The sequence below is a fragment of the Mesocricetus auratus genome, unplaced genomic scaffold, assembly GCF_017639785.1.
Source record: "Mesocricetus auratus isolate SY011 unplaced genomic scaffold, BCM_Maur_2.0 Super-Scaffold_100010, whole genome shotgun sequence".
Taxonomy (NCBI): Eukaryota; Metazoa; Chordata; class Mammalia; order Rodentia; family Cricetidae; genus Mesocricetus; species Mesocricetus auratus.
The window spans coordinates 83,210,924-83,229,023 of NW_024429194.1; the positions used below are offsets into that span (position 1 = coordinate 83,210,924).

General features: G+C 52.9%; 2 protein-coding genes across 4 annotated transcripts in view; one reads left to right on the forward strand and one right to left on the reverse strand.

The window, feature by feature from the left end:
• Positions 1-10,620, forward strand: Chadl (chondroadherin like). The gene is made up of 6 exons (XM_040752747.1): positions 1-218; positions 1,482-1,650; positions 2,193-3,893; positions 4,524-4,690; positions 6,552-6,747; positions 10,409-10,620. Exons 1-6 carry the CDS (start codon positions 211-213, stop codon positions 10,433-10,435), a joined length of 2,268 nt encoding a protein of 755 aa, XP_040608681.1. The 5' UTR covers positions 1-210; the 3' UTR covers positions 10,436-10,620.
• The window catches only part of L3mbtl2 (L3MBTL histone methyl-lysine binding protein 2), a 25,787-nt gene continuing 15,959 nt past the window's right edge, over positions 8,273-18,100 (reverse strand). For 2 of the 3 annotated variants that reach the window (XM_005067014.4, XM_040752750.1), the window contains exons 9-17: positions 14,996-15,227; positions 14,497-14,573; positions 14,120-14,224; positions 13,028-13,175; positions 12,692-12,774; positions 12,134-12,368; positions 11,387-11,452; positions 10,481-10,594; positions 8,273-9,793 (exon numbers count right to left, since the gene is read on the reverse strand). In XM_005067014.4, coding sequence (XP_005067071.1) covers positions 9,681-9,793; positions 10,481-10,594; positions 11,387-11,452; positions 12,134-12,368; positions 12,692-12,774; positions 13,028-13,175; positions 14,120-14,224; positions 14,497-14,573; positions 14,996-15,227 — 1,173 coding nt within the window. In that variant the 3' untranslated portion in view covers positions 8,273-9,680. Of the gene's footprint in view, positions 9,794-10,390; positions 10,595-11,386; positions 11,453-12,133; positions 12,369-12,691; positions 12,775-13,027; positions 13,176-14,119; positions 14,225-14,496; positions 14,574-14,995; positions 15,228-18,100 lie in introns of all 3 variants that reach the window. The other variant, XM_040752749.1, reaches the window with a different exon arrangement.

Genomic DNA, 18,100 nt, shown 5'->3' on the forward strand with positions numbered 1-18,100 from the left:
GACAGGCAGCCTGTAACTCCAGCCGCTGCTCCCACCCCCTGCCCACAGCCTGGGGACACCCCAGCGCAGCCAGACTGCCGACAATGCTTCCCATTCAGCTCTGTCCCTGCTGCCAAGCCTATGGGCGAGTGAGGGGGGAGTGCCGGCGTCCAGTCGGGGACTGTCCCTGGTCTTTTCCTTGCACAGGGCCTCCAGACAGTTCCAGTCAGCATGGAGGGGTGAGTTTTGGGGCCCTGAGGGAACCATAGATGACCTAGGTGGCCACAGATGATCCTTTATTCTTTCTTGTGCCTTTGAGAAGCTGGCTGCAAAGGCCACGGAACCCCTCCTCCTTGTACCTGAGGTTCCCCAGAGGTGGCCCCTAAAGAAGAAAAGGGATATAGTTGTTCCGGTGCACTCCTGTGGGTTAGTCTTTTGGGTCCATGTGAAGAGAGCTCCATGGAAGCCTTCTATGCCCTGGACTTTGGTCCCTTCAGGAATCAGCCTAATGGGCCCACTTCCTATCCAGTCTCGCAAGCCAGAGTCTAGAAAAAGCCACTAGCACCAAGAAAAGGGTGAATTCTGGGACTAAAAGGAGACAAAGGCAGACAGTACAATCCTGGGAGTAGTTTTGGGAGGCCGATGGGGTGAGGTTTCAGCCCAGCATTAGGGACGACAGCTCAGAATTCACACATGACCCAAGTACATAGAAAGGAGGGACAGAGAATTACCTGATGCTGGGCCTGAGCAGTGGTGCCAAAGCCACTTGAGATGTGTAATGGAGGATGCATACGTTCTTTCTGAGGATTCGGGACTTTCTGCTAAAGGTGACAGGTGCTAGAGGTTCCTGTTGGGGTATCAGGAGCCTATCTGTATTCTGGAAAATTCCCTTTGGCTGCTAGGTGGAGCACGGGAGGCCAGGAAAGCTACGGTGGCATCAGTCATCCCTAAGGAGAGGGGCAGTGTCTGCAGCTGTGAGCAGGAGGGTTGGAAGGGTGGGCTGGTGCATCAGTAAGTGGGTGGACAAGGGAGATACGTCTTGCCCTGGTGCAGTCCAACCCCTGGCCCTCCATTTCCCTGTATCAGTCAGTCAGCCGTGTGGTACTTGGGTAAAGAGGACAAAAGGGATAGTCAAGGGGTCTGAGCTGCCTGCTTGCCATGACAACATGGCTCTAACCAGAAGACAGACTCGCTCAGGGACCTCAGGCCAGCCCTTCAACACCTGGATCTCCCAAGCTGAGCCTAAGACCTGGGCTAGGCCAGGGGTCTTCCCCTCCCGCTGCCAAACTGTGTTCTCAAATCCGGAGTCAGGTCTCAGTGGGTTGATTTCTTGCATCTTAGTTTCTCCCTCAGTAAACCAAAGCTGAGGGAAGGGGGCCAAGCCATGGCGCTTTTCTATGCCCAGAGAAGGAGGCTTGGAAGGGTCCTAGTTGTCCTGTATTAGGGGTTCAGTGCCCACCAGGGTTGAAGCCCTGTGGACATCAGCTCTCCCTCTCCCCCAGGCCCCAGAGCTCCACCTCTGTCTTCTTGCTGCTTTTGGTGTTACCGCTGGGTCCAGCTTGGCATGTGGCTGCCCAGCGATGCCCACAGACCTGTGTCTGTGACAACTCCAGGCGGCATGTTACCTGTCGGCACCAGAACCTCACTGAGGTGCCGAACACCATCCCGGAGGTCAGAACAGGGGTAATACGGGCATGGGTTAGCAGTGTGGTAAGAGGGGAAGGTGGCAGGGGCCAGGGCTCACACCAGTAGCTCTACCGCTGTCTGGTTTGCCCTGCTCCTTGATCCTGAGTATCTACATGTAAAATGTAAAGAAAGACAACCAGTAACAGCCAAGTCCAGTGACATACTCCTTTAATCCTGGCACTCAGGAGACAGAGGCAGATAGATTCAAGGCCAGTCTGATCAACATAGTATGTCTCAAAAACAAAAGCAAACAAACCAATAACAATAATATCTACCATCCCCTTTGTGTGACTGAGATATCTAGGTGACTGTAAATATTGCACTGGTGACAGGTCTTGGGGTGGATTAGAAGTGTGCCGGGATAAGATACGTTTTCTGTTAGAATCCATGGTAGAGAAAGCCAGCGAGAATGAAAAGAGCATAGTGAGGGCAGCTGGATGGCTGAGGAGAACCCAGAGGAGGGAGGGAGAAAGGTCAAGGCAAGGATTCCTGTGTTACTCAGCCTCCCTTCCCGCTCCTGTCCCCAGCTGACCCAGAGGTTGGACCTCCAGGGCAATATGCTGAAGGTCATCCCTCCAGCTGCCTTCCAGAACCTGCCTTACCTCACACATCTGGATCTGCAGCACTGCCAGGTGGAGCTAGTGGCCGAGGGTGCCTTTCGAGGCCTGGGCCGCCTGCTCCTCCTCAACCTGGCTTCCAACCGCCTGAGCATGCTGCCCCAGGAGGCTCTGGACGGGCTAGGCTCACTGAGGCGGCTGGAGCTGGAGGGGAACATGCTGGAGGAGCTGCGGCCGGGTACCTTTGGTGCCCTTGGCTCGCTGGTCACACTCAACTTAGCCAACAACGCCTTGGTCTACCTGCCCTCCATGGCCTTCCAGGGGCTACTGCGCACTCGCTGGCTGCAACTGTCTCATAACGCGCTCAGCGTGCTGGCCCCCGAGGCCCTGGCGGGCCTGCCAGCTCTGCGCCGCCTCAGCCTGCACCACAACGAGCTGCAGGCTCTGCCCGGGGCCGCCCTGTCCCAGGCCCGCAGCTTGGCGCGTCTGGAGCTGGGCCACAACCCGCTCACCTACACGGGTGAGGAGGATGGCCTGGCGCTGCCGGGCCTGCGGGAGCTGGCCTTGGACCACGGGTCTCTGCAGGCGCTGGGTCCCCGGGCCTTCGCCCACTGCCCGCGCCTGCACACCCTCGACCTCCGCGGGAACCAGCTGAGTGCCCTGCCCCCGCTGCAGGGCCCGGGCCAGCTGCGCCGGCTGCGGCTGCAGGGCAACCCGCTGTGGTGCGCCTGCCACGCGCGGCCCCTGCTCGAGTGGCTGGTGCGTGCTCGCGTGCGCTCGGACGGCGCGTGCCGGGGACCGCGGAGGCTGCGAGGTGAGGCCCTGGATGCGCTGCGGCCTTCAGACCTGCGCTGCCCCAGAGACGCGGTGGCGGAGGACGAGGACGAGGACGAGGAGCGGGAGGCCGGTCCCCGCGCCCCTCCTCGATCCCCGCACCAGGAAGCTGTGAGGGCCACGCCCTGCCCTGCGGCCTGCGTGTGCGTCGGGGAGACGCGGCACAGTGCTTGCGACGGCCGCGGCCTGCATGCTGTGCCCCGCGGCTTCCCCAACGACACCCAGCTCCTGGATCTGAGGCACAACCACTTTCCCTCGGTGCCCCGTGCCGCCTTCCCGGGCCTGTGCCACCTAGTGTCGCTGCACCTACAGCACTGCAGCATCGCTGAGCTGGAGCCGGGCGCCTTGACGGGTCTGGACCATCTGGTCTACCTCTACCTCTCTGACAACCAGCTCTCGGGCCTGAGCGCTGCAGCCCTCCAGGGAGCCCCCCACCTCGCCTACCTGTACCTGGAGCACAACCGCTTCCTGAGGGTCCCGGGGGCTGCTCTGCGTGCCCTACCCAGCCTGTTCTCCCTACACCTCCAGGACAATGCGGTGGACCGCCTGGCACCTGGGGATCTGGCGGGGGCGCGGGCTTTGCGCTGCCTTTACCTGAGTGGAAATCACATCAGCCAGGTTTCAGCTGGCGCGCTGGGTCCAGCTAGGGACCTGGAGAAGTTGCATCTTGACAAGAATCAGCTGCGAGAGGTGCCCACAGGAGCCTTGGAGGGGCTGCCTGCACTCACAGAGCTGCAGCTCTCAGGGAACCCATTCAGGGCTCTGCAAGATGGGGCCTTTCAGCCTGTGGGGCGGTCACTGCGGCAGCTCTTCCTGAATAGCAGTGGCCTGGAGCAGGTGGGTTCTGCATGAGGTGCAGGCAGGAAGCACGGTCCGTAGAAGTACACTCCTTCCGCAAACATTTTAGACAGGGCATGAGAACCCTAAGACAAACCAAACATTCCCCTCAGCCCTTAGCGAGTTCAGATGTGGGTGTCAGGCCAGGTGCAGCTAGAGGCTTCCCAAGGGGCATGGAAGAACTTGAGTTTGAGCAGTTACCTGATATTGAGAGTTTCTAAGAGGCGTGGTGATTATAAAGGTGGGATTCAGGGGGCTGGAGAGCACTGGCTGCTCTCCCAGAGGACCCAGGTTCAATTCCCAGCACCCACATGACAGCTTACAACTGTCTGTAATTCCAGTTCCAGGAAATCTGATAGCTTCACACAGACATAGACACAGGTGAAACACAAATGCATATAAAATCTCTTCTAAAAATTTAAGGGTGGGGATTCAGGCCTAACTGAAGGAAGATGGGCATTGTGTGACTTGGAAAAAGACGTGGGTTTTAACCTCAGTACTGCCCTTCCAGCATGAACCAACCACCTTGAGCCTTCCATCTTCTCTCCACTGGAGAGACTGGAACTCCCTGCAGACCTAGGGCAGCCCCCCTGGAAGGAGCTCACAACAGGTCTTGGCACTTCCTTACAGATTTCTCCCATGGCCTTCTCAGGCCTGGAAACAGTGCTCCGGAACCTGTACCTGCAGAAGAACCAACTTCAGTCCCTACCTGCGCTGCCGCGGCTCAGTGGGCTGGAGCTCATCGACCTCAGTGGAAATCCCTTCCACTGCGACTGCCAGCTGCTCCCACTTCACAGGTAGTCATGCCACCAGAGGTGTAGCAGCCGCTAGAAAGCAAATCCAGCTATCTCCATGAGGTGCCATGGCTCAGTTTAGGGTATCTGTGAGGTTCTCCAAAGCTAAGCATGAATGCACCGTTGCCAGGTCATTGGGATTCCTGAGTACCCAGGATGGTGTTTCAGCTAGTGTCTCTGTTTTTTTTTTTTTTAAGATTTATTTATTATGAATACAACATCCTGCCTCCATGTATGTCTGCACGCCAGAAGAGGGCACCAGATCTCATTACAGATGGTTGTGAGCCACCATGTGGTTTCTGGGAATTGAACTCAGAACCTCTGGAAGAGCAGTCAGTGTTATTAACCTCTGAGCCATCTCTCCAGCCCTAGTGTCTCTGTTCTTTTGATAAACACCTTGACCAAAAAGCAACAGGGGGGGCTGGGCATGGTGGCACAGCCTTTAATTCCAGCACTCAAGAGGCAGAAGCAGGCAGATCTCTGTGAGATGAAGGCCAGCCTGGTGTATATAGACCAGGCCAGCCAGCGCTACATAATGAGATCCTATCTCAAAATAGTCAGGAATTGGCATAGGCCTTAAATCCCAGCATTTGGGAAGCAGAGGCAGGATCTGAATTGGAAGCCAGCATGATCTACAGGGCAAGAGGACAGCCAGGACTAAACAGAGAAACCCTGTTTTGAAAAACAAAAAACAAACAAAAAAACCAGCAACTTGGCCTGGGGTCAGGCTCTCAGGGCAGCATCTGCACTGACGCAGAGACGAGGGGCCCTGCTCTCTGGCTTGTTCAGTTTGCTTTCTCACACAACACAGGACCACCAGCCTCTGCTGGCCCTGCCTACCGAGAACTGAGCCCTCCCACATCAGTTACTAATCAAGATATGTGCTATAGGCATGCTACAGGCCAATCTGGTGGAGGCAATTCCCAACTGAGGTCCCTTCTTCCTCGATGGTCCAGTTTGAGTCAAGCTGAAGAGAGCTCAGTGGCACAGGTGGACTGAGCTTTGACCCCTTCATAAAGTTGAGATGCTTTCCTTGCTTGGTGCACTGGGACCTAAGAAATGCACATGCGTACTTGGCACAATTACAAAAAAAAGCAACAAGAAGCTGGGTGTGGTAACCATGCCTGTAATCCCAGCACTTGGGAAGTGGAGGCCAGAGGATTAGGAGCTTGAGGTCAGCCAGGACTAAGCAAAAACAAAGGCTGGGAACACAGCTCGGTTGGTAGAGTGCGTGCCTGGCATGAAGCCTGGGGTTAGTGCACACAGTGCAAGCACCCATAACCCCAGCACTCAAGGTAAGGCTGCAAGATCAGAAGCTGAGGTCCACCTGGGCTATACGAGACCCTGTTGTTGCTGTTTTAACAGGAATCGGGAGTCAAGCAAGCCTAAGTGAGTCCAGGCTCTGGTGTTTTACCAAATGAGTCTCATAGCCTCCCTTTGCCCGTCTGTGAGAAGCAGTGCAGTCTACTGCACATCGTTGTGGCTGCTGGAGAACTAAGTTAGTGCATATAAACTGATGAGAGTTTCTGCTGGAGAACTAAGTTAGTGCATATAAACTGATGAGAGTTTCTGCTGGAGAACTAAGTTAGTGCATATAAACTGATGAGAGTTTCTGCTGGAGAACTAAGTTAGTGCATATAAACTGATGAGAGTTTCTGGCACATGGAGGGCACTGCCACTGTTTATTCTCTTTTAGGCAGAAGGGAGCAGAGGCTTAAAGCAACTTGGGGGTGAGCCACCCAGGCGGAACTCTCCGTAGTGTCGTTCTGAACATTGCCTCCAAGTTCCTGACCCCTCCTCATACCCTCAGGAAACCTCACCCATGCGCATCCATACTGAGCTCCCGTCTCTCTCTCCTCCTCAGGTGGCTCTCTGGGCTGAATCTGCGGGTGGGGGCCACCTGTGCCACCCCTGCCAGTGTCCGTGGCCAGAAGGTGAAGGCTGCAGCTACTGTCTTTGAAGCTTGCCCAGGATGGACTGCCAGGAAGGCCAAGAGGACATCAACCACGAGGTTCAGTGCCAGGAGAAGCCTCCACAGAAGACACCGAGGAACAGACAAGGTTGGGCCTCTGGTGGGGGAGGTCTGGGTCCCAAAGCTGCTTGGTCCTTTTGCATGATACAGTAATGTCCCTCTCCTCATTGGATGTCACAGCTTACCTGTCCCAGTCCTGTTTTACTGGGTCTACTTTGGCTGCACCCTTGGCCATCCTGATCTCACAGACCTGTCAGGAGAACGGAGGTTCAGGTGTGCTGGCTCTGCCTCCCATCACCCGTCAGTCACAGGCTGAGATGTCACTTCAGGTCCTTGAATGTTGGGGTCATGTGAGGGGACCAACAGGCAGCACTGGAACTCGTGGAGCACAGCCGGGTGGTTGGTAAAGCCACGCCTGAGTGAGCCCTGGGGAGGCAAAGCCCCGAGGACTGTGTGTTCTGAGGGCCTCATGCTGCTGTTGCCTTCATGGTCACTGCAACCCTCGTAATCTATGAGTTGTATGTAGATCCTCACTGGGCAGTGTCACGGGTACTTACAATAGCAGTGATTGACTTGCCAAGCATTGCTGCTGGAGCAGATTAATGATTCAACCACCCCCCTTAGAAAGAATTCAGGCAGTTCGGATTGTTAGTAAAGCTAAGATGTTTTTGTTAGCCGGGCGGTGGTGGCGCACGCCTTTAATCCCAGCACTCGGGAGACAGAGGCAGGCGGATCTCTGTGAGTTCAAGGCCAGCTTGGTCTACAGAGTGAGTTCCAGAACAGCCTCTAAAACAATACAGAGAAACCCTGTCTCGAAAAAACAAAAACAAACAAAAAAAGAAGTAGCTTTTAGCCCCCAGAGAAGTCTCTTTTTCTCGCCAGCTCCGCATCTTGTGCCCAGTCTCTCTGACCTGCAGGCTTACCCTCTGAACTCACACTCCTAGTTGTAGCAGTGACTTGATGTCATCTGTGAAGGAAGGCTATAGGCAGCTGCAGGGCGAGCCCCTACATGTAGGAACCCTGATGAAGACAGGTGGAGCCCAAAGGGAGGAGCCTGTGTTACAGGTGGCGGTAAGGACAGACTGCAATGGACTTCAGCAAGGGCCCTGTCTCATTCAGGTGTACTGCACACGTCGGCTGACCCAGCACTCAGGAGGTGAAAGGCCAGACCACATGAGACCCTGTTTTGTTGTTTTAATAGAGTAACAAGAATCTGGAGTCAAGCAAGCCTAAGTCCAGGCTCTGACATGATCACCACACTCCCTTTACTCATCTGGGAGTCTGGGGAGGACAGGCCAGGAACCAAGGCCAAACGCCAACCTGTTTTTTTTTTGTTTTTTGTTTTCCCCTGAGACATGGTTTCTCTGTATTGTTTTGGAGGCTGTCCTGGAACTCACTCTGGAGACCAGGCTGGTCTCGAACTCACAGAGATCTGCCTGCCTCTGCCTCCCCAGTGCTGGGACTAAAGGCGTGCACCACCAACGCCTGGCCACGTACACCCTCTTTTGTCAGGGGGTCTCATGCTCCAGACAACTGTAGGCACACTAAGGCCATCTTTCATCTTCCTCCCAGCATCCTCTTCTGGGGTTGATGTCCACTCATCTGATATTACCTCATTTTTTTTAAGATTTTATTTTTAATTACACGTCATTTATGTGCACATTTTTACCCACGGAAACCAGAGGCACAAGCTCCCCTTGTAGCTCAAGTTACAGGTGCTTATGGGTGGGTGCTGGGAATTGAACCTGCCTTTTGCTGTGATCTTCCGTCTACTTCCAAACTATTCACCCTTTGAGGAACCAGGCTATGACAAAGGCCCCTCTCATGACAGGGTGGGCTGTGTGTAGCAGGTGAGTCAGGACTGAATGCTCTCTGAACCTGCTCAGTGTGTAGACTGGTCACTCACATGTCGCCTCGGGGATGAACCCAGTCTGGGTCCTGAGCAAAGCCAGTCAGTACATCTCAGGATGATGTTGCAGACTGACCAGTGCAAAACGTGGCTATGAAACACAGCACAGCCACAGTCACGGCAGGACACGGAGCCATGGCTGCACTGCTTCTCCAAAATACAGGGGAACAATAAGGGCCCACTGCAGGTGCCCCTCTGGTTTCCCAGATGTTACCGGAGGGCTAGATGACCAGTTTCAAGAGTTTCTAACTGGGGCTGGGTGCATGCTTTTAACACCAGCACTCAGGAGACAGAAGCAGGGGATCTCTGAGTTCAAGGCCAACCTGGTCTACATAAAAATGAAAGATCCTGTCTCAAAAAAAACAAAACAAAACAAAAAAAACCACACACACACACACACACACACACACACACACTCACTCACTCACTCACTCACTCACTCACTCACTCACCAAAAAGTGTTTGACTGGGAAAAACAAAACCTCAAACTTGATGTAAAGACAGTGAGCCGAGTAGTTACACAGCTGACCCAAGAAGGAATGGAAATGTTAGGTCCAACCCAAACGAGGCTCTCGAGAAGCATGAACTCAGGCAGGATCCCAGAGCCACATTATTGTCTGATCCTGTATCTGGAAGCAAGGAGCCCCTGGGGGCACAGGTCCCTGTAAGTAATCCCAACTGTTCTTTTAAGAAAGGAAGTCAGTGTTCTTGTCAACCGTGAGGTCAAGGCCACTTACCAGTTACCCAAACCTACTACCCTGGTCACTTCTCAATTACCCGCCAAAGTGGGGGCCTAGGGCACGAGGCAGTGCAGGGTGCTCCAGGAGGCATGAGACCCTCGATTTGTTTTAGGCAGAGGTAGCTCTGTTCACACCTAGTGTCCACAAGGGTGTCCCACTCACAGATGCTCCATAACTCCACCACCTGCCTGGGTAGACACATGGATCAGTCCAGTTTTCCAGTGTGCAGAGGGGGCCTCAGGCCTGAGTGAGGGCAGAGGTGGGCCTAGAAGACCAGGCTGTCCATTCGCTGCACAGCAGTAAGCTGGGCCTCCTCTCTGATCCATGGCCAGGCCAGGCTTCAGCTAGGTCCAGGCTGACACCAGGGAAGGCTCAGTTGTCTTTCTCCTGCTTGATGCTCTCAATGGAAAGGGGCAGCTGAGGACTGGGTGACCGGTCGGGCGAAGGCATGTCCTGGTGCTCCTCCTTCACACACACAGCAATAACTGGGGAGGGGGGGGGAGGGGGAACAGAGAATGAGTGTGAGGTGTGACAGTCTGGGGGTGGGACGGCAGGCTAGTAAGGGAGCTAGTTTCCCTGGCGGGGACCTTTGAGGGTAGCAGGGAACCTGAGTGACCCCTTTCATGCTCCTCCTCACCCCTCAGAAGCAGCAACAGAGAAGGCCAAAGGCTGCAGGCATGGCCAGTGAGATGACTCAGCAGATAAAGCCACTTGTAACCCAGCTGACAACCTGAGGTTGATCGATGGGACCCACACAGTGGGAGAGAACCAGCTCCTGCATTGTCCTCTAACGGCTACATGTGTGCTGTGGCCACTCCAGCAATCCCCCAACATACATGAATAAAATTTAAAAAAAAAGGCCCCAGGCCTACCCTAGCCAGAAAGACTGTGCCAGAAATCTACACCTGCCAACCTGACACCCACCTTAGTGAGCAGGCGGAAGTTAGAGGTGGGGGAGGAAGTGGGAGCCAGGACACTGGCTGGAGAGATTCTGCCCAATTGAGTTGCTTGGGTGTTAGGAGGCTTTCCAGTTCCAGAGGTTCAAGAACTGTTTGGTGCCTGAAAATGCCCTCAGACTCAACTCTATTCTTTTGTGCCAGGTAGAAGAGCAAAGAGGCCACATCTGAGAACGGAGGGCTGGCCCTGCCTCACTCCAGCCCAGCAGCTCTTACTGTCATCAGAAACTGGCTCCGATGAGACCCCCAAAGCCTGCAGGTCATCCTCCAGCAAGGGCTTCTTGGAGCCCTGTCTGATGGGTCGAGTCTTGGCTGACGGGATTCTTTTTCCTATGAATAAAAACAAAACAAACCCAGTGTTGGTGACAGCGGGCAGTGTGGGACAGGGTATATGGATCTAGACTCCACTTCTCAATACCCCTTACTGGCATGTGCCTGAGGTCAAAGCTGTTGTGGCTGCTAGGTTTTTTGTTTGTTTGTTTTTATTCGAGACAAGGTAGCCCTGGCTGTCCTAAACTCATTCTGTAGACCAGGCTGGCCTCAAATTCAAGAGAGCCTCCTGCCTCAGCTTTGGAGTGTTGAGAATAAAGGCGTGCACCGCCACTGCCTGGCTAGATTTCTTTTCTGATGTTTGATTTAACTGTAACACGGCACAGTCAGTTACTATTGAACAGTACAGTTCCTGCTCTGACTCTGGCTCCCTGCAGACGGACCTTCCTCTTCTCCCTCCACCTGGTGGCATGCTGTGGGACCACCTTTTATAGCCTATAATTGAGATGCCTTTGTCACCTGCCCTCCTGTCCCCTACTCTTGTATCGCCACCCAGCTGCTCCAGGAGGGTGTGAGGGAGGAGCAGCCTTGGGAGTCAGGGCTCTCTCTGGGCCTTTCCTCAGAACCCAAGAGTGACAGGCGCTCTGGGCAAGCAGCAGCAGGGACAGGACCCTCCCCCACCCCCGCCATTCGTCCCTCAAATCCCAGCCTGTTTCCTCCATTGCTGTATGTACTCTAGTCCCCTAAGGTCTCCTGGGGAAGTTCCAGGAGGAGGAAGGGCTGGACCACAGAGAGGCCTGTGTGTGGCAGCGCCCCAGAAGCCAGTACTTGGTGCTGTGGGGCTTTACTTACTTTTCTTCCCAAATTGTTTCTTTTTCTTCTTTGTGGCCTCTTTGCCCTTCAGAGGTGTGTTTGGTTCTAATGTTTGCAAGAACAAAAGAGATGAGAAGAGAGTTCTGGAAGGACACAGAGCACCTCCTAAAAGACTCTTGGCCCTCATATATGGGGTATCCAAACAGAAGCTAGAGTTGAGCACTGAAACAAGATGGGGGAGGGGCTGGAGAAGAGTTTCCCACTCACCCCCTTGTCACCAGGACTGCTCAAGGGGTCTGGGTACTCAAGGGCCCAGACATATGACACAGTGGGCAAGATGAAGGAAGGTGTTCTGCAGGCAGGGAGACGGGGAGACAGAGGTCAGGAGGGGGTAAGAGACAGAGCATGCACTCCGCTTAGAGCAGTGGTTCTCAACCATGGGTTCCACCCCCATGGGTGTTCAATGGCCCTTTCACAGGGGTCACCTAAGACCATCAGAAAACAGATGCTTACATTAGGATTTATAACAGTAGCAAAATTAGAGTTGTGAAGTAGCAACAAAAATAATTTTATGGTTGGGTCACCACATGAGGACCTGTATTAAAGGGTCATAGCATTAGGAAGGTCGAGAACCAGGGAAACCTGGAGACTTCTCAGTCTCATGCCAGAGGACCAGAGGACTATGCTGGGCATGGGGAGCAGCAGTTGGCAGGAAGGAAAAAGGCAGATGGAGAAAATTCAAGAGCTCTCAGTGCTGCCCTGACCCCCAGCCCCTCCAACACTGACCTGCGGACACAGGTGGCTGGAGCTGGTAGCCGGTGAGTTCACACCAGCCCACAGGGTAGATGTCTGGGGATTCACAATCCACCCACTGATCATACTCGTTATCCCAGCCATCAAAGTGGATGCTAAGGAGCCGATGCACCACTCTCTTCACAGTGGCCACACAGATGAGCCTGGGCTCCATCAAGTCCACAGCCTCCAGCTTCATGCCCACCTTGAAGCCATGGTTGGGGCAGTCCTGGTTGGAGGAAGAAGACAGTTGCCTGGCTGGCCAGTACTAGGTCAAGTGGGCTCACCCAGGCAGGCAAGGGACTGCTGACAGAACATGGAGAAGGCTCCTTCAGATAGCAATCCCACTGAACTCTTCTCTCAAGTGCCAGCCCCTCTGTGGAGAAGGGACTGGTCTACACTGTGGCCCAGAGAATATACATGTCACAGACTTTTCTAGAAATAGTTGATCCCCAGCAGTAGAGACTTGAAAAGATGGGGTTGAAATTGCCACTGCTGAACCAATCCCCAGGCTGCCACAGACTCCCTGACCCAGCACCGGAGTCTCCTCACCATGTTAAAGAGCCTTGCTGGAGCTGCCTTCGACTTGGTCTTCTCTAAGTAGGTATCCCAGTCAAAAAGCCGTGTCTCATACCCTGGACAGCAGGTGTTCACAGGAGGAGAGGAAGGAAGAAGCAGAGAGCAGGAAGTGGGTCAGGGGCGGCACAGCACACTGTGGGTGTCCCTGCAGCTGGCTGACCCAGCCTAGTTGGTAGCTGTCCTCTTCCCCAGCCGCCACACATCAGCCACGAGGCTGGGTCAGACAGCGGTAGCTGTAGATGTCTCTCTCACAGTAAGGGGACACAAATAAGGGATCTGGACTTGTGGCCTTACCCTGCCAGGTCTTACCTTTCGGGGGTGTGAGCTCAATGTCATTCTTCTGGCAGAAGGTGGCTGGGAAAATGGCATGGGAGGAGGCATGGTAGCAGAACCAGTCTGAGCCATCTGTGGAAGGCCCCCCATCCACACAGATCATGAGGTAGCCATCCAAGAGTACCTAGAGGAGGAGCCAGCGATGTCTCAAGAGGTAAAAAGACTCAAGAATTCACACAGTGGAAGGACCGAGCAGCTACCACAAATTGTCCTCTTACTTCATGCACATGCACATAAAATAAATGCAATTAAAAGCTGGCTGGGCGGTGGTGGTGCACACCTTTAATCCCAGCACTTGGGAGGCAGAGGCAGGAGGATCTGAGTGAGTTTGAGGCCAGCCTGGTCTACAGAGCGAGTTCCAGGACAGCCTCCAAAGCAATACAGAGAAACCCTGACTCGGGGAAACAAAAACAAAAACAAACCAAAAAAAGCCGTAGAGGCTGGTATACAGAAATAGACAGCATTATCATTAACGGCAGAGGGCAGACCCTCCAGAGTAAGGTAGCTATAACTGGACATGAGGCAGGTGGATCTAACTGGATGGCTGAATTCTGCTTTTCACCAAATAACCCAAGATGTTTAGCAGAGCATCCAGCACTCAGGAAAAAGTGCATTTGTGGGATAAAGCACCCTTTCCACTGGATAGCCAATCCATGCAGCTAGGGCTGCACCTGCCTTGCTGCCACCAGGCTCCCAGCATGGAGCCGGCTAGATAGACAGTCAGCAGTGTCCTCAGGCTGCAGCAATGAGGAACACAGGAACAAGGAGTTCAGCTGAGGCTCTGGGCATGCCAAGAAGATGCAAGTGGCTGGGAGGCTTACATGAGGGGCCAGTGTGGAGCCTGTACCTGACCCGGGACAAGGCTTAGATGTTTAGTATGTCTCAAGCCTTAACATGAAGGTCGGGTCTGAGTAGAAAGCAGGAATGGTCTCCCTCTACCACACACAATCTAAGTACAACATGAGCAGACAGCGTCAGAGCCCCAAGAGCCTAACAGCAGGAGCAAAGCTCTGTGCCCTCCAACCCTCAGATGGCCATGCTGGAGGCGGGAGACTGGCCTAGGCTCACCTTGCAGATGGTTGCTACACAGATGTTGCCCAGATTCAGAGGGTCAATGGCTTCTAGTTTCATTCCTTCCTCAAACCAGCCACCTTCTGTGTAGACAGCTCGGACCTTAAAGGAATGAGGCAATTGAGGATTCAGGGGAAGGTAAAGGAGGCAGGCTTCCGATGCTGCAGGCCTGGGATGGAGACAGAGTCCTACTGGGTGTGATATGCCAGTCTATAATCCCGGAATTTAGGAGGCCGTGACAAGTCAGCCTGGGCTACAATGGGACTGTGGAACAACATTTTACAAGAGTCAAGGGACAGTCACAGAGAGCAACCAGCTCCTGCAGCCTGGGAAGAATATGGCCAAAAGAAAAGTACCCACAGGCTGCACCTCACCTTCTTGAAGAGGTAAGGGACAGCATCACAGTAGATTTTCCGGAAGGTGGGGTGATGGGACATGTCACATCGTCTCTCTTGGGGAGGTGGCAGAGAAGAGAGGGAGAAAAGGCAGGTGAAGACAGCAATGGTTGTCACACGCTCCCCAGAACTGAGGGGCCAGGCAGCTGCCTCTCTTCTCAGCTGTGTCCCGGTCCCCACCCTGCACAAGAAAGCAGACAAGTCCACCCGGACGCCCCAGAAGTCCCTGTTCAGCACGGGCATCTGGGCTCTTCCTCGATGGCACTGTGACAGCAGCACCTGAGTTACATCTTGCTTTTGCTATTCACAGATTGAGCTGAGGGACCCGAGTCACTGGGCCTTCTAACCCTCAGTCCTATCACTCACAGGCAGTATGGCAGCCCACCTCACTACACTACTAGGAGTTATACCAAAGGCATTCCAAATGATCTTTAGGGAGGTTAGGCCTGGAGCCACACCAGCCAGGGGCTCTACTAACCTGACATCTTGATGCCATGGCCAACACGCCGTGACCAACCCACTGGGTGGATCAGGGGACTCCACATATGGCACCAGAAGTCATCATCACTGTCACCATCCTCATAGAGGAGCCGTAGGCGACCCCCAATTACCGTGTCCACCACAGCCATGCGGGTCCGTGACACCTGGGTCTTGTCCACAACCTCTAGGCGCATGCCCTGCCGAAAGGGGTACTTCATGCTTTCCACCATCTGCAAGGACATGAAGAGGCAATCTGCTTCAACTACCAGCTCTTACATTCCTACTCTTACAGCAAAAGCTGAGTGTGGTAGCACATGTCTTTAATCCCAGCACTCAGGAGGTAGAGGCAGGCGGATCTCTGAGTTCAAGGCCAGCCTGGTCTACAGAGTGAGTTCCTGGGCAGCCAGGGTACAAAGAGAAACCCTGTCTTGAAAACCAAAGATAACCAAACAAAGGGCCAGCAAGGGAGAAATGACTCAGTAGTTAAGAACACCTGTTCTTCCTGAGGACCCAGATTTGGTTCCCAGCACTGATATGGCAGCTCTCAAGCATCTATACTCCAGCTCCTGGGGATTCAACGCCCTCCTCTGGCCATCAAGAGCATGTATGCATACAACACATAAAAATGCAGGCAAAACACCCATATACCCATAAGCAAATCTTTTTTTTTAAATGGGCCAGAGAAGACAGGAAAGGGCAATGGGATCTTGGAGACACGGATCTTGCCTGCCTTGCCTGGGCCCCAATCCCTACAAACAGCAAAGGGCAGGCCTTCAGCTCTCAGTTACTCAGGGTGATGGGAATCCCAGAGTCTATTTCAGAGCAAGGAAACTCAAATGACCTAGAAAAGTACAGGCAGACTCAGTTCTGGCATTCATTGGGCCTTTCACAGCTCTCCACTGATCCCTGGGCATCTCACACAACCTTCTGCCTCCTGGCCCTCTGTAGATGGCACATGCGAAATCTGTATGCAGCAGGTTATGATGGCTGTAGTCCTAGCACACAAGACGAAGAGGCCTATCTGAGACCATAGTGAGCTCAAGGCCAACCAAGACTATGTGGAGGAACATTCTTAAAAAAAAATGCCAGAGCTGGGCAGTGGTGGCACTTGCCTTTAATCCCAACACTAGGGAGGCAGAGGCAGGCGGATCTCTGTCTAGGTCAGCCTGGTCTACAGAGCGAGTTCCAGGACAGCACTAGAAACAAAGAAAAACCCTGTATTTGTGGGGGAAGGGAATAAAGAAAAAAAGTTAGTACAGAGTTAGAGTTGGGTGGGGAAGGGTTTTGTTTTTGCCTTTCCAGGAGAATAAAAGCATCCAACTAAGGAATCTGAAGACCATTGGAGCTGGGCGTTGGTGGCGCATGCCTTTAATCCCAGCACTCAGGAGGCAGAGGCAGGTGGATCTCTGTGAGTTCGAGGCCAGCCTGGTCTACAGAGTGAGTTCCAGGACAGCCTCCAAAGCTACAGAGAAACCCTGTCTCGAAAAACAAAAAAAAACAAAAAAAAAAAACAAAAACAAAAAAAAAGACCATTGGATAAATAAGACATCTGATCCAGGGAAAATGTCTCAAGAAAGTGAGTAAATTGGCATAATGGTATAACATACTTCCAACAGAAAAAAATTCATAAGTCTTCTAAAGTGCCAGGTGGTGGTGCACACCTTTAATCCCAGTACTTGGGAGGCAAAGGCAGGCGGATCTCAGTGAGTTCAGGGCCAGCCTGGTCTATAGAGCTAGTTCCAGGATGACTAGGGCTATACAGGGAAACCTGGTCTCAAAAAAAAAATCTCCCAAATGTTTGTTTATGCTGTTCTCTATAAGTATATAAGGCAAATGGTCTTTTTGTAATCCCAACTCAATTAAAAACTAAAGCTAGCTTTGGAATTGGAGTGTGGCTCTTTTCTTCTTTAAATCCAGGCATGCTTGTTAGAGGAAAACCCAAAGTCTCTGTCTTATGTCAGAAGAGCCACATGGTATGGACAGAATAAAACCAAAATTAAGGGACTATTCTATTGTCACTAATCTCATAATCCTTTGGTTTTATTCTGACTCTTTAAAACTTTTCTCCAGGTATACATATTATCTAGAAATTGTAAGATTAATATATACAGCAACCAAGATATCTGTATCTAGGGTGGGGTGTGAGGGTTTTCCTAGGGTCAGGACACACAGCTGGATGAAGAAGAGCTACAGCCAAGGCTTGATGCCAAGGCAGAGGGATGTTTTTCAGAATGGGTGATCTCAGGGTTACAGCGCAGCAAAGAGAAGAGCTAGCTCACACCCTGCCACCAACCCCAGGTCTGGGCTTGCGAGCCTTGGGCTACTTTAGTCTACCTGGTCTTCTCTAACACACCCTTGCAAGGCCTGCAAGCCAAGCACACCTGGTGGCCTTCCTGTTTAACATACGATAGGGAGCTGAAGCTGTGGACTGATTTCTTTCTCCATTCTCAGCTCAGGGCCTGACACACACACACCTGAGCCGGCTGGAGTCATTTGTTTCAAAACATTATTGTATGCTGGGTGTGGTGCCAGAGGCAGGATTGGAAATTCAAGGTTAGGCTTGCAGGACTGTTCAGTGGATAAAGGGAACTTTGCCGACAAGTCTGAAGACCTGAGGCCAATGCCCAGGACCCCTACAGTTGTCTTCACTTCTACCCATAAACTGCATATAAACTTAAAAAATCCAAGGGCGGGCTGGAGAGATGGCTCAGAGGTTAAGAACATTGACTGCTCTTCCAGAGGACCTGAGTTCAATTCCCAGCAACCACATGTTGGCTCACAACTATCTGTAATGAGACATGGCGCCCTCTTCTGTTATGCAGATATGAATGCAGACAGAATACTGTATACATAATAAATAAATCTTTAAAAAAAATTAAAGGGCATCCTCACCCAGATAGAAAGTTTGAAGCAGGCTTGGCATATCTGGGACTGTCTCAAAAATAAAAACCACCACCACCCCCCCCACATACTATGCACTTTCTATACTGAAGGCTAAAGAGCCAGGCCTGGAGTGTTCTCGACAAGCCCACCCCACTCTGCCCTACCATCTTGTTTTTCAGAGGTGCCAGGTGAAGGAACAGCCTAGTGCTGACACTGGAAA